Source organism: Balaenoptera acutorostrata, chromosome 14 (assembly GCF_949987535.1).
Source record: "Balaenoptera acutorostrata chromosome 14, mBalAcu1.1, whole genome shotgun sequence".
Classification (NCBI taxonomy): domain Eukaryota; kingdom Metazoa; phylum Chordata; class Mammalia; order Artiodactyla; family Balaenopteridae; genus Balaenoptera; species Balaenoptera acutorostrata.
This window is the reverse complement of record NC_080077.1, coordinates 81,717,017-81,732,177: the sequence shown is the minus strand read 5'-3', so window position 1 is coordinate 81,732,177 and position 15,161 is coordinate 81,717,017. Positions and strand designations below refer to the sequence as shown.

At 40.0% G+C, this 15,161-nt stretch overlaps 1 protein-coding gene across 1 annotated transcript in view; it reads right to left on the bottom strand.

The window, feature by feature from the left end:
• TMEM30A (transmembrane protein 30A) overlaps nt 1–5,853 on the bottom strand; it is a 43,975-nt gene extending 38,122 nt beyond the window's left edge. Inside the window, exon 1 of the mRNA XM_007167996.2 lies at nt 5,472–5,853. Coding sequence (XP_007168058.2) covers nt 5,472–5,708 — 237 coding nt within the window. The 5' untranslated portion in view covers nt 5,709–5,853. The remainder of the gene's footprint in view (nt 1–5,471) is intronic.
• Between the last annotated feature and the right edge of the window lie 9,308 nt (nt 5,854–15,161).

The following is a 15,161-nucleotide window of genomic DNA, read 5'->3' as shown; positions in this document are numbered from 1 at the left end:
AATAACAATTGTGAACAATTTTCTGGTAACACAGGTCTACCAGTAAGAATAAAACTCTTTTGGGGGGGTAACATTTCGCATTACTGGAGTTCAAAGTTAGTGTTCCCTATCATCAAACTCAATTGCAAATGTTCATCTGTAAGACCATTCTCAGTTCCTGGGCTTCACAAAAATGGTCTGGCTAGCCATATTTACTTTGTCGTGCCTTGCCCTAAGTACTAAAGTTACATGAGAAACAAATAATAACACTAACACCACAAACGTCTTAATTTCCAAGAGTCAACTTCTAAGTCAACTTCTAAGCAACTGCAATTCATTTGACTATTAAAATTTTTACACTGGCCTAATTTTCAACACTCATTTCTACAAAACAACTTATTCTTCCTTGACTCTTAGCTATAGGCCAAGTATAAACAAAGAATACTAAATACCAAAGATCCTCTTTAAATCTTTGAATCTAAGAATCCAAGTTACACAAGAATAAAATCAAAAGATATATTTTTATCAGAAACTAGGGAAACAGAAAATAACCAGGATTAAATAGGTGAGGGCGACATATGAAACAATAATAAGGCGAAGAAGAGGAGAACTGGGGCTTCTCAAAGGTGTGCATGGGGGTAGGGGTGCTAATCCACTAAAATTTGACGAATATGTATGTTGAACACTTTGGCAATATTAATTTGAAGTAAATGTTTAGTGGTTTTTTAATAAATTTATTTATTTATGTATTTATTTTTGGCTGTGTTGGGTCTTCGTTTCTGTGCGAGAGCTTTCTCTAGTTGCGGCGAGCGGGGGCCACTCTTCATCGCGGTGCGCGGGCCTCTCACTGTCGCGGCCTCTCTTGTTGAGGAGCACAGGCTCCAGACGCACAGGCTCAGTAGTTGTGGCTCACGGGCCTAGTTGCTCCGCGGCATGTGGGATCTTCCCAGACCAAGGCTCGAACCCGTGTCCCCTGCATTGGCAGGCGGATTCTCAACCACTTCACCACCAGGGAAGCCCAAATGTTTAGTTTTAAGTTTATACTGAATATCACTCAGAATAACGTCCTCATCTGATCCTAACCATTAATTTACAGCTATACAGGACTTCCTATATAGGTGGCACAGTGGTTAAGAATCCACCTGCCAATGCAGGGAACACGGGTTCGAGGCCTGGTCTGGGAAGATCCCACATGCCGTGGAGCAACTAAGCCCGTGCGCCACAGCTACTGAGCCTGCGCTCTAGAGCCCATGAGCCACAACTACTGAGCCCGCGAGCCACAACTACGGAAGCCCGCGCGCCTAGAGCCCGTGCTCCGCAACAAGAGAAGCCATCGCAGTGAGAAGCCCGCGCGCCGCAGCAGAGAGTAGCCCCCGCTCGCCGCAACTAGAGAAAGCCCACACGCAGCAACGAAGACCCAACGCAGCCAAAAGTAAAGTTAATTAATTTAAAAAAAATTTACAACTGTATAACTTCACACTGATAAATGTGTGAAATTACAAAAATTAAGAATACCTCCTACCTGTTTCAAGTTAGCCCCATTCAATTAATATCTCTGCCTCACCAACAAGGGCCCTCAACTAGAAAAACACTACCTTTAGAAAGACGTGCCTGACTCCTACAATTGCCAAATTACAGAAAATATTCATTCCTTGCTGCTAATAATAAATGAAGATATTAAGTCTTAGTCTTAACGAGATATTAAATATTTAAAATATTTTCTTATGAATGATAAAATTAACAACTTTAGTTTTCTAATAACTTTATTAGATTATGGAAAATCTACAAACCAACTAAACAAGATATACACACCTAATGGGGGGGAGGAGATATCCTTCCAAATATAAGCATTAAAAATTTTAAATACCTTTTTTACTCCCTTTTTAGGAGAGTCCAACATGCTTTACAAGAGTAGTAATTTTTTGTATAAAATTTCTGGTTAAAGGATGAAGACCCTCTGATTTTTATACCTAAAAAGTCTGGATTTCTGATCTTAGCACTTTAAGCTATATTACAAAAGCATTCTGATTGGACAAGTCTCCTTTGGCCTAGTAATTTGATGTATTGATAACACAGCAATACAAGTTCTTAAAATTTTCAATAACGAGGCAATAGGCTAAAGAGCTGTGTGCAACTTATAGTATGGAAGTGAATGTTGCCAAGAACTTCTCGTTACACATTTACTTTTTTTTTTTTTTTTTTATAAATTTCTTTCTTTCTTTCTTTTTGGCTGTGTTGGGTCTTCGTTTCTGTGCGAGGGCTTTCTCCAGTTGCGGTGAGCGGGGGCCGCTCTTCATCGCGGTGCGCGGGCCTCTCACTGTCGCCGCCTCTCTTGTTGCGGAGCACAGGCTCCAGACGTGCAGGCTCAGTAGTTGTGGCTCACGGGCCCAGCTGCTCCGCGGCACGTGGGATCTTCCCAGACCAGGGCTCGAACCCGTGTCTCCTGCATTGGCAGGCAGATTCTCAACCACTGCGCCACCAGGGAAGTCCCCTACACATTTACTTTTAATCACCCTCAACATATTTGATTACTGAACTAGTGGCTGACAAAGGGTGGACAGCAGTCGGAAACAAGCATGTGTGTCTTGGGAAAGCTCCCTAGGTTTTCCTAATAACTCCAGACCCAATTTTGAACGAATTCTCCACATAATCAACAAATTTTTTAAAATTTATTCTACTTGCATAACTGTATGTGAGCATTGGTACAAAATTCCTAATCATTCCTAATTTTCATTTCCTCTGGTTCCAAAGGTGAAAGAATTTGAATATGCAGCGTTTTTCTTTAAATCGCATTAAAGTCGGAAGTCATAGAATATTAGAGTTGAACAGCCTCTTAGAGACCACCTAGTCTGAATCTTTTGGCTCTTCAAGTAAAATGAAAATTGAGACTCAAAAATATGCCTAAGATCACAAACTAGGGAGTAAAAGTTGGGATTTCAACTCTCATGCCTTGACTCTTAACTTTAGTGCCCTTCTACCTAGATCAAGCTGCAGAAGACTCTTCAGGCAACTTGAAATCAGAACTATGTACATGAGAACTATTTAAGAAATTTCCTACTCAGTGCTCTGTGGTGACCTAAATGGGAAGGAAATCCAAAAAGAGGGGATATATGTATACGTATAGCTGATTCACTTTGCTGTACATCAGAAACTAATACAACATTGTAAAGCAACTATACTCCAATAAAAATTAATTAAAAAAAAATTTTTTTTAAGAAATTTCCATTTCACCAACTACTTGGTGTGAAGAACTTTATTTTATTTCAGAATCCGAAAGTGTTAAAGAAAGTAAACATTTATCTTCATAGTATAGTAAATATCTATAGAAGGTGAGTTCTGATAATTTAGTAAATACTCATCATATAAAATTCCAAACTATTGCTACTTTCATCTTAATATCCTAAGAAGTTTCAAGGACTTCCCTGGCAGTCCAGTGGTTAAGACTTCACCTTCTTATGCAGGGGGTGCGGGTTCAATACCTGGTGGGGGAGTTAAGATCCCACATGCCTCATGGCCAAAAAACCAAAACAGAAAACAGAAGCAATATAGTAACAAACTCAATGGAGACTTTAAAAATGGTCCACATCAAAAAAATTAAAAAAAAAAAAAATCCTAAGAAGTTTAAATAAGATGATGAGATTTCTAATGCTAAATTTTCTTCTACTTAATTACTAACATTGCAGTAAGGGTCCTAGTGTAGTGTGAAAGCTTAAGACTGAAAATCAAGACATCTGGGTTTGGTTTCTGTCTCAACTTTACAATACTCTTCTCGCTTACTAGCAAACACCAACCCCTCTGACTCCATTTCTCATCTCCTGATTCGGGGTCATCACAATAATAGTAACTATTGTACAAACTTAGTGCCAGGAATATTACCTATATTGTTTCTAATTCTCACATTTCACAAGATGGGCATTATTTACCGATTTTACAGGTGAGGAAACTGAGGCTCAGAGAGATTCTGTTTTCCAATAAACTGAGCTAGTTAGTGGCTGAGTTGGAATTTAAACCCAGCTCTGCCTGACTCCTGCCTAGAGCCCACGGTCCTTGTATTACACCACTTTGCTCACATCCTGATATGCGTGGTCCTCGTACAGTTGGGAGAACAGGAAGTACTACATTTGAAGGACTACTAGGAGATAAAAATGATAAAACAAAACTTTATGCTGAAAAAACATACTGTGTTACTTTCTTTAGTTATTAAACTGAAAATGAGTTTTTAGTAAAAGATTTAAAAACTAGGCTATAGATATTGTACAATTCTTATTACTATTATTAACACAGAAATGAGCACTGTACAATTAAAAAATATAATGATTTTGCTTTTACAGGTAACATTGTGAATTAAACTGGAAAGTATGCCTATTCCTGTAGTTGAAATAAAATTGCTTTGAAAGCCCTATTAAATAGCATGCATAATTTTTTTTCATAATTTTTAAGTATTTAATAAAATTAGAGGGGAAAAAAATGACACAATCTGATAGAACAGAAGAAATCAAGAGAACTCTGTACCAGCTCCCCGCCTTTCGAACAGATAAAAATATTTCTCAGATATTCAAGAAAAGTAGACGAGCAGATGTTTAATACTGGACATCTACACAAAGTATTTACATTCTGTATCAACCTATGTTCACCACTGCAGATGGATGGAGATACTATGATTCTTTCGTTGACGAAAGTCAAGATGCTTCCCCAAGTTTCTCTAACACGTCTTATGAAAGTAAGATGGTCAGTAGACAATTCACAAATTATTCTCTGTGTTACGGTCGTTGACTCTTTTTCTTTCTTTTTTTTTTTAAAGTTTGGGGGGAAAAAAAAAAAAACTAGGGCGAATGTAGGGCATGGTTATTAATCAATGTAGCCTAAAGGCAAAACCGGAATTGAAGTTTCAGGTTACCTTTTATCTCATACCCTATAACTAAAAGCATCTATTAACTCAAAAGGTACTGTATACACCTCGGTCACACGTCCTAATATGTAATCTGCTAACATGACACCTTCTTGACATAAAAATCATCAATGCCTCTATGACTCTGGGTCCTTTTCCCCAACAATGGCCAAGGTGTTAATCTCCGTGTCCCGGGATAATCCCCACACAGGTAATGACACTCTGGCCGTGTCAACTCTCCTGGCGTTTTATCTCCACAGAACTTCCTTCCACTTCTCTTTTTCTTTGTTTCTTGTTTCCACCGCCGTCGGAGGTTAAAACCACACACACCGCCCAGGAAAGGGGCGCTCTTCCCCCGACCCACACTCTGCATTAAACATTCATTCCCTCTCTAACCCGGTAAACAGCGAGAGGAAGCGCGGGCAAAACTGCAAATTCAGAAAAACCCGTAGGAAGAGAAAGAGGAAGCTGAGGAAGAGAGAAGGTAGGGGAGGGCGGGGCCCGCCTGTCAAGCCCCGGGACCCGAGGAAGGAGTCGGGCCGGCGGGGGGACCCCGCTCCCCGGCGGCGCCAACTCCCACCGCCGCTGCCTCCCGTCCGCTCACCTCGATCTCGCGGATGTTGTTGGAGGTGACGAAGATGCCGATGCCGATGGGGATGAAGATGAGGCCGATGATGAAGAAGGTGGGGAGCACCGTGCCGGCGGTAAGGATGGGCTGCCAAGCCGGCAGCCGTTGCTGTTTGAAGGCCGTGTTATCCGGCCTCCGGTTCTTAGCGGTGCCCCCGGGAGCACACGGGGGCCCACCATCCACTTCATCCTTCGTGTTATAGTTCATCGCCATCGACCCCCAGGGCGCGGCTCCGCGACGCGCAGGTGGACCGCCCAGGTGACCCGCCTGCTGACCCTGACAGAAGACGCGCAGGCGCCGCCGCCGCCGCCGCCGCCGCCGCCGCCGCCGCCGCCGCCTCCGCCTCCGCCGCCTCCGCCGCCACCTCGGCTGTAAAGGCGGAAGAGGCGGGACTGCCGCCGACCGGAAGCGGGACTCGGCTGGGGACGCCAGAGGGAGGGAGAGGGGAACGAGGGAGAAGCCTGAGGGCCGAGGGGAGGGGAAAAGGGAGGAGGGTAGAAGGGGGAGGGAGAAGGCGGACGCCCCCTGATCATCGGCCCTGTGACGACAAAGTGAGGGCCTCTGTCCCCAGAGCGTGAAGCTGCGTTGTCGCCTGCGAGGCCCCGGGTGGGTGGGGCGAAGAGGCCTCGGCCATTGCGCCACAGGCGCGTCTTCGCTCCGCTCGCAGAAGCTTCGGATCGCACGCACCTGCCCGCTTCTTCGGGATCGTGGCGACGGCCCTTCCGGCTGGCGGGTCAGACCCGGCCGACCCGGGCCACACCCGTTAGCCCAGGAGCGGGTGGCTCCGGTGCCAGACAGGTTTTTGTTTCCCCTCGAAGCCCTTTCGGAAGGGGTCGGAGCCCTGAAAAGGCCACCGCGAGAGAGCCTGCGGCTCGTGGGATCGGCAGTATTTGCCTGAGTTGTAAAACCACGACTTTCTCTAATTCAAAACATAAACCTCCACCCAAGGTGCAAGTGTAAATATTAAGTGAGATGCATGATGGGTGCCCCTTTTGTCCTCAAGAATAAATCATCTGACTTGGTTAACGCTGTTATCTTGGCCGAGATTGAGCTGTTCTCGCTTGTTTTTCCGCCATTAATAGTCTCCCCGTTACTTTGTACCGTCTTTTCTGAGTCCACGTGTATCTTCTGCACATGATTTAAGAAGTCTTTTTTTCTTTATTTGCGATATAGTTGATGTGCGGTATTATGTAAGTTTCGGGTGTACAACATAGTGAATCACAATTTTTAAAGGTTATGCTCCATTTATAGTTATTATGAAATATTGGCTGTATGCCCTGTGCTGTACAGTGTATCCTCGTAGCTTATTTATACATAGTAGTTTGTACCTTTTAATTCCATATCCCTACCTTGCCCCTCCCCCTTTCCCTCTCCCCACTGGTAACAAACTAGTTTGTTTTCTATGCTGTGAGTCTTTCTTTTTGTTACATTCACTAGTTTGTTTTATCGTTTAAGTTCCACATATAAGCAATATTACGCAGTATTGTCTTTCTCTGACTTATTTTAATTAGCAACATACCCTCCAAGTCCGTCCATGTTGTTGTAAATAGTAAAATTCCATTCTTTTCTATGGCTGAGTAGTATTCCATTTTATATATACCACCTCTTCTTTATCCATTCATGTGTTGATGGATACTTAGGTTATGTCTACAGCTTGGAACATAATTGTAAATAACGCTGCTGTGCACGTCAGGGGTGCATGTATCTTTTCAAATTAGTGTTTTCATTTGGGGGAGATACATACCCAGGAGTGGAATTGCTGGGTCATATCGTATTTCTATTTTTAATTTTTTGAGAAACCTCCATGCTGTTTTCCACAGTGGATGCACCAGTTTACGTTTCCACTAACAGTGCAGGAAGCTTCCCTTCTCTCCACATCCTTGCCAACGTTTGTTATTTGTGGTCTTTTTGATGATAGCCATTCTGACAGGTGTGAGGTGATAGCTCATTGTGGTTTTGATTTGCATTTCTCTGATGATTCACGATGTTGAACATCTTTTCATGTGCCAGTTGGCCATCTGTATGTCTTCTTTGGAAAAATGTCTATTCAGGTCGTTAAGAAGTCTTTTGTAATAAGCTGTAGCTCTTTATTTTACTTTTTTTTTTTTTTAAAGCTAACACCAGGAAAACATTTTAATTAAACTACAGAAACAATGGTTATAGTACAGAATATTCATGAGCAAGAAGATACACCATAAATACTTACAAAGTTACGAGCCATCTGTTTGCTTCCTTAACATTTTCCATATTTTACGTTCATATGTGAAGATGATCAGATTTACCATTTTGGGGGGGGAGAGGAAGAAAAATAAAAGGTGTATTTGTCATCGCTAGATGTGCTCGCTGTATGCTCCGTTATTTATATTCAAGGCCCAGGTGACTGGAAGTGCAGGTGTCAGGCATTTTAATAAACTGGACAGCCCTTTGTTTCTGCACGACAGGCATCTTTACGCACGAGCAATCAGGAGAAAACAGGAAACAGCCAAAAGCACTCTGCGCTGCAACACGCCACCTTAATGGCTAAGCAGCATTATTCAACTGCTACACAACTGCCAGTTTTCAATAGCCAGTTCTTTATTTTACTTTGGATAATTCAAAAAACCTCAACAAAGTATGGCATTATCATAAAATAAGATTCTGTGCAGACACTTTAAAACTACCAAGTATTTAATGACCCAAGGAAATACTCATGATACAAAAAGTGACTAAATCATAATACCAAAGTAGCGTAGGTATGTAGTATGAAGCCCAACTAAAAAGGAAATAGTGGTAACCTCCAGTGACCAGATGGAGAATGTTTGTTCTCTACTTTGCAATCTTGTATTTTCCAAAATTTCTGCAATAAGTATATATTTGTAAAAAAAATATATTTTAATTATATATAACCCACATTAAATTGGCATCTTTGAAATCCAGAGCAGAGAGTAAGTCACATCATTTGAAAAAAATACCCAGCATTTATTTTCTTTAAGGCTTTGTCTACAGTTACTCCTTTTGGAAGGTGAGCTAAGGGAAGGGGAACTAAAAGAGTGTTTGGGCCTCATAATTTATAATTGAATGTATTTTCAAAATGACTGCAAGTCTCAGGAGGTGAGCCAATCTAATATTTATCTGGCAGATAACTCACTTGCTTACATGACGTCATTATCTCTCAGATTCTTAGCACAGCACTGGTAACATAAGTAGGTCTATATGTTGTTTTGATCTATGTAAATTTCCTTTCAACCTCAGGCACAAGTGGAAAACGTTCACCTATCAAAGTTAACGGAGAAGCGTTTTGCTAAGTTCCGTTGACTGGTAAATGTATATAAACAACATCAGGCATAATGCAAAAATATAAAGCATAAGGCAAGTTTTCTCTCCCCATTTCTGCCTACATCATTATACCCACTAAATGTGATAGTTCCTTAAGTGGTTTGCTGTTCCAACATTCTGTGAGGATGGTCAATTATTTTGCTTTCAGGTTTTTATTGTTGTTCTAGTGATCTGAGTGATCATGATATACTTTTTCTGATACACTGTTTCCTTTTTCTTCAGTATTGTTTGTTCATAGGAAAGATTATTTAACACCTTGTCTCTTTTTTTCTTATAAAAAGTCCATTTTTACTGAAATATAGACCTGTGTGTCCGGGCCCCTTGTGATTTTAGTACCCTCTAACATTTTAGCAACTGGAATCAAACAATTTAAATTCTGATTAGACCTTGTTTGCTCACGCATGTTGACCGCCTGCTGCCTGCCCAGCACCACTAGTTCTCACGATATAACTTTTAGATGCAGAAGTACTATTTCTTGGTCAGGCAGGAGGAGATAACTCCAGGGTCACAAGGAGAATTTATGAGTTTGTGTTGCAGAAGAAATGGATGACCTTAAGGAAGATATGACCAGCTGCTGCCACCCAGAAGTCTGGCTGCACCAGGTGTTTTCTGAGACTGAAGAAACAGATTTCCCCCTCAGTTCCCTGAAGCCTCCTCTCTCTTGCCCCCTAACTGCATAAAACTCCCCACTTTAGCTTCTTTGTTAAGGTGGAGCCGAGAGGTCTTGCTCTCTAGTCTTCTCACTTCGGCTAAATGAAATAAACCTTCCTCTATCTACACACACCAGTGTCTCAATGGTTGGTTTTGGCTGCACATCGGACGCCCAAACCTGAATTTGGGAGGTTTGGCAACCCTTGTAGAACTGAAAACTTCCTCAGATTTTTAATCTATAACTTACCTTTTCAGATGAGGTCCAAATAGATGAAATGACTTTTTAGATGCCTTGATATCCTTCAAGTTCCTTTCCATCTCCTGTGCTCTGCCATCATAGTAGCTGCTTTACCCACCTAACTTTTTTTCACCTCCACATCATTATCTGTATATGTGTGTTGTAGATGTGTAGTATTGCCAGAATTAATTTGTAAAAGAGATCTATTTAATTGACTTGAAGAAAATTAAGTGCTTTTATACTCAGAAATATTAAAAAAAAAAAAACTAACCCAAGTGAACTTCAAGATCACAATATCTAAGATTAATGATTAATGCACGAAAACAAGTTTAAGTTGTCAGTTTAATTAATGCAGACATGTCTTTAGAGTCATCAGCATTAAGTATAATACTTTTATTGTACCTAGCTAGGTTTACCAGAAGTCAAATAAGATCTTATTATTCCTGTTACAATATTTGTCAACAAGAAAAATAACTTGAATGATGAACCTTTTAAGTAAATCGAATGTAAATGAGATGACAGATTGATAGCAGATTGTAAAGTTTCTTTACCTTTTAAGTTATGTGTTATAACTTTATTAGCTTTTGAAATCTTTTATTGTTACTTTGGTTAAGCGAATAAGTATTGATCCACAATGACCTATGATCTTATTTGACTAAGTGTTTTGAAACCTTTTTGATATTTTTGAAACTTCCCAAAGATCAAATTCTAATTGAAATTTGTTTGACCTCTAGCTACCTTTGACGCTTTCTAAAGGGCCCCTGGAACATCTCAAGAGAATTGTTTTCTCTCCTTACCAAGGAAAGATATTAAACTAATTGGACTTATTTGGTATGTTAAATTACATGACAAACATTGTCCAATGAGTGCTAATAAACCTTCTTAGGTTATATTGTATGGGTAAATGTCATTATTATGAATGTCTTAGAGATTATATGAAATTTCTAAAAGTTGACTACGTCCTAGTAAAATGTTATCAGTAATAATTCTAGTTATTATCTAAATGTTGTTTGCCTCAACAATAACCAGCTTTCTTTGTCAACTGCATTGTAATCAGATCTTTAACCTTGTCTTTTTAAGTCTTTTGTCATTTATAGATAGTTATTGTAGTACTCTAATGCTTTTGCAAAAGAAATGCTTTGTTTTCAAGAAGATTCATAGAAAGGACTTTTTGACAAATACAGGCTTCTGATAACTTTTAGATCATACTGCTAAACTGGGTAAGAAATTAAACAATTCTAATGGAAAAGCTGATGGCTTCATAGAACTCTTAACAGAATATTAAGATCAGGGATTAGTTACATAGGACTGAGGGAGCTGATGCATAGGGTTATAATTTTTTTTTGTTTTTTTATCTGAAATATTACTGGTGTTTAATCTGTGTTTTCCAGATATAAGGAAACCTTTCGCCTCAAGCTATAATTATAACGTATAGCAATTTGGTAAATTATACCTTTATAAGTAGAATTGTAACATTTATCTTTTCTCTCTACCTGTTCTCTCCAGAAATTGGAGACTCTTAGGTTCCCAGCAGCCTTATCAGGTGGATAAGAAAGGCCACCTCCTGGCAGGTGCAGGAATCTCGAGATATTGTGGGGACCTTGAGAAGAGAGGAATACACTGGAGTCTATAGATGTTGCAGGCAGAATCCGATGGCAAGCCCTTGACATGGCTTTCCCGGCCTTGATGCCTTTTAAAAGTTTAATTTGAGATTCCTTATAAAAATTTTCAGCACAGCCAACTTAAAAGAGCCTATATGATAAATTACACCTGTGTAAATAATTAGGCCAAATTTATTGAAACCAGACTTATTTTGCAAATAAATTAGTCTTAATTTGGCTACATTTGATAGAAATAACGATAATTTTAGAGAGAAAAAAATTATGTTTCAGGGGACATTAAATTCTAGGTCTTTGAGGGTTTTTTATATTTACTACCAATGACGTGCTTTCTCAGTGGCTCCTAGTTTCTATGTTGCATTACTGTGAAGTTTGTTTCTGAAGCTTATCACAGTAATCTATCTTTGGATGAAGATCAGATGCCCCATGACCTGCAGCCAGAAGATTATGCATACCGGAAAAGACATCAGATAAAGGACTCTACAGCCAAGTTGGAGGGGGCCATATTAGGCCTTGTTTCCTGAATAAACTGCAATCCTGTTTCTGACACCAAACTTTGACTAACTTAGACCAGCACTACCAGATCAGGACGAGATGAAGATGACATCTGAAGTAGACAGCTGACCCAAGATACTGGACCAGGACTGTATTTTGCTTATGAACCAAATGTATTTATTCCTTGGGCTCACTCATTTGCAAGTTTCAAAAAAAAAATTAATCTAGTTGCTTGTTTTAATTTGTGGCCAATTACCTACTTCCTGTACTCCTAGATTACCTTGGTAGTTTTCTCCTCTCCAAAGCTCTAATTGGATGGTCCTTAGAAATTTTAGTTTAAAAGAAAGAAACCATGCAAGCTACCATTACTGCCAATATTACCAAGTGGGATCTTCTTACCTGGCCAATTTAATGACACCTCCTCTGAACCTGGCCATGAATACTCCTCTTCATTAGATGTTAAATATTGGGTTGCTCCTTATGGGACCAATGGATTTGTGGAACAAGTTTATGGCCTTGGCTCTCCCCAGGTTGGTTGGGAAGATGCACAGTTGGTTTCTTTGGGGCTCAAGATCACCTGTGTGTAGCCTTGGAAACAGCCCCCGTCAATCTGCTTTTAATGTGAGCATGCTGGGTTTCAATCAGTTTTCCAATTGTATGACCATTTGGCCAGTGTATTCATTTCTTTACTTGGAATAGAATATATCATTAATCACATAGTAGCATTAACAAAATTTACTGAGCAAACTTTAAATGATAGTCATCAAGCCAATAGCTTGCTCAGTTCTGAAGTCTCCATAAGGAGGAAAGTGATCTTACAAAATCACATAGTCCTTGATATTCTAACTGCTTCCCAAGGGGGAACTTGTGATATAATGCATACTGAATGTTGGGTTTTTATACCTGATGTGTCTTCTGATGTAACTCATCTTATGATACATATGAAGAATCAAATTTCTGCTCTGAATGATCCTCTTCCCAGTTTAGGGGAATATTAGGAAAATGGTTTGATTTAGAAGGATCTTGGCTGAAACATTTACGTAATGACATTGTTACTTCTATTGGCAATTTTGATTACAGTTTGTGTAACTTATAAATTGGCAGCTTCTTGCCCCTTTTGTGCTGTATATTACCTACTTCTACTAAGATAATGATATCTAGACAACTTGAAACTACTGATCACATCCACAGTTCTCAATAAATTAATGAACGTGCAAAATGCACATATGAGGTAAACTTGGCATAAGTCCTACTGGACAACTTGGAATTTATTACTAGTTCTTGCCAGACATCTTACTAGTACAACCCCCTAAAAGGAAAGAAAGAACCAGGCTATTAAGACCCAACATCAAGGGACATGATAGACCCAGGGCATGTAAGCAACCATCCTGGCATCAAGGGACCAAATGTTTGATCACCTAATGCTTTGCATCCAAAGATTAATGATCAAAAAGGGGAAATTGATGAAATAAAATTCATATTTTATGGCAAGACAAGAAAAATTTGAACATAAAATTTTTCTCTGCCTGTTTGGGCCTCCTCCCTCCCCTTCAGTGTGTGTTGTGCATCTGCATTAATCAGACTTCCTTAGGAAACAAGCTTTCCTCTTAATCTTGTAAAGGGTCAGGATGATCCACTACTCCCTTTGTACGAGCAGATCTGGATTGTATAAACTGGCAATACTGTACATCATTTGACATATAACCCTTTGTCTCAAAAACTTATATGAGGGCTTCCCTGGTGGTGCAGTGGTTGAGAATCTGCCTGCTAATGCAGGGGACACGGGTTCGAGCCCTGGTCTGGGAAGATCCCACATGCTGCGGAGCAACTAGGCCCGTGAGCAACAACTACTGAGCCTGCGCGTCTGGAGCCTGTGCTCCACAACAAGAGAGGCCACGATAGTGAGAGGCCCGTGCACCGCAATGAAGAAGAGTGGCCCCTGCTTGCCGCAACTAGAGAAAGCCCTCACACAGAAACGAAGACCCAACACAGCCAAAAATAAAATAAGTAAATAAGTAAATAAATAAATAAATAAAAATTTTAAAAAAACTTATGTGACTGTACTTTGACCTCTAACAGATGGAACAGTCCTCAGAGTTTTCTAAAAGATTGTCTCCCGGGTTATACTCCTCAGATTGGCTCAAATAAAATTTACCATTTTTTTCTTAGATTGACTATTGATTAATTTTTCATCTACTGTATAATAAATTTGATTTCTTGTATTTATTGCATCAGAGGTTGATCCAAATTGATTTTCCTGATTTTTATGCAGTGTATTTATTAAACTTTTTCAGTTAGGCATTTAAGAAAATCCTTTTGTTCTCACACTGAGAGACTGTCTGATTAGCCTGAGGTCATTGGTGTTGTGATGAAGATTTTGCAAGTTCACAAATAACCACAGTCAGTAATCAGAAATACAAGTCAAGCAAGATATTTTAATGGTTAATCTCATTAGAGGAAAGACAATGACACCAAAATTCCTTAGTAGACAGTCTAAGAACTTTGTTTTGGGAAGGAAATAAGGTTTCATTTCTCATAATTCCACACTTTCTTTAAATGAAAGAACATAACTCCAATGAGACCTCAGACTTCATAACTTCCACTGTATAGAAGAACCTCAGTCAATTACATACCATGGCATATAGTTTTCCATCATTTATCTATTACAGGTGCCATCAATTATAGATAAGGTCTTCCTTTCAAATACGATGTTGCAATTTCTTGTTTGACAGCCAACCGACACATGTGTAACAGTGAAATTATTTTTAAAAGGGGAGGGGCCATGGAGGAAAGAGACTTTCCTTACTCCATGAGAAAGACAACTTGCCAACAAACAATTGAAATATAATGAGGTCAGTGCCATATAAAATGTGTGCACAGGGACTTATCGAGGGTCTGGGGAGGTACCACACCTTATCCTCTTTATGATGTCAAAAACTAAATTGTGAGGAAATTGGTCCTCAGGTCTAAGTGATATTGTGGTTCTCCACCCAGGACAGAAGAGATTCAAAAATAAAGGGACGTAGAGAAAGTTGAACCTTATACTTCACTGATTATTAATAATTTGCAAAACCGTATACCCTGGCTGATCATGTCCTTTTTCTCAAGCAAGATCTTAGCAGATTGCCATTGCCCTAGAAACAGAGATCTCCGGTTCCTTCCACTTCGGGGAGATGCTCAGTTTGTTAGCTTATGTATTCCATTTGTCCCACTGCCTACTTGCACCAGTGCTCTATGTGGGAACCGGTGCTTAGCCTCTTTGTGAATCAAAAATGACTGACCACAACTCTCTTGTTAGGATAGCACAGACCATCTGGTGATCTGATAAGATAAGGGCCCTTTGTCCTT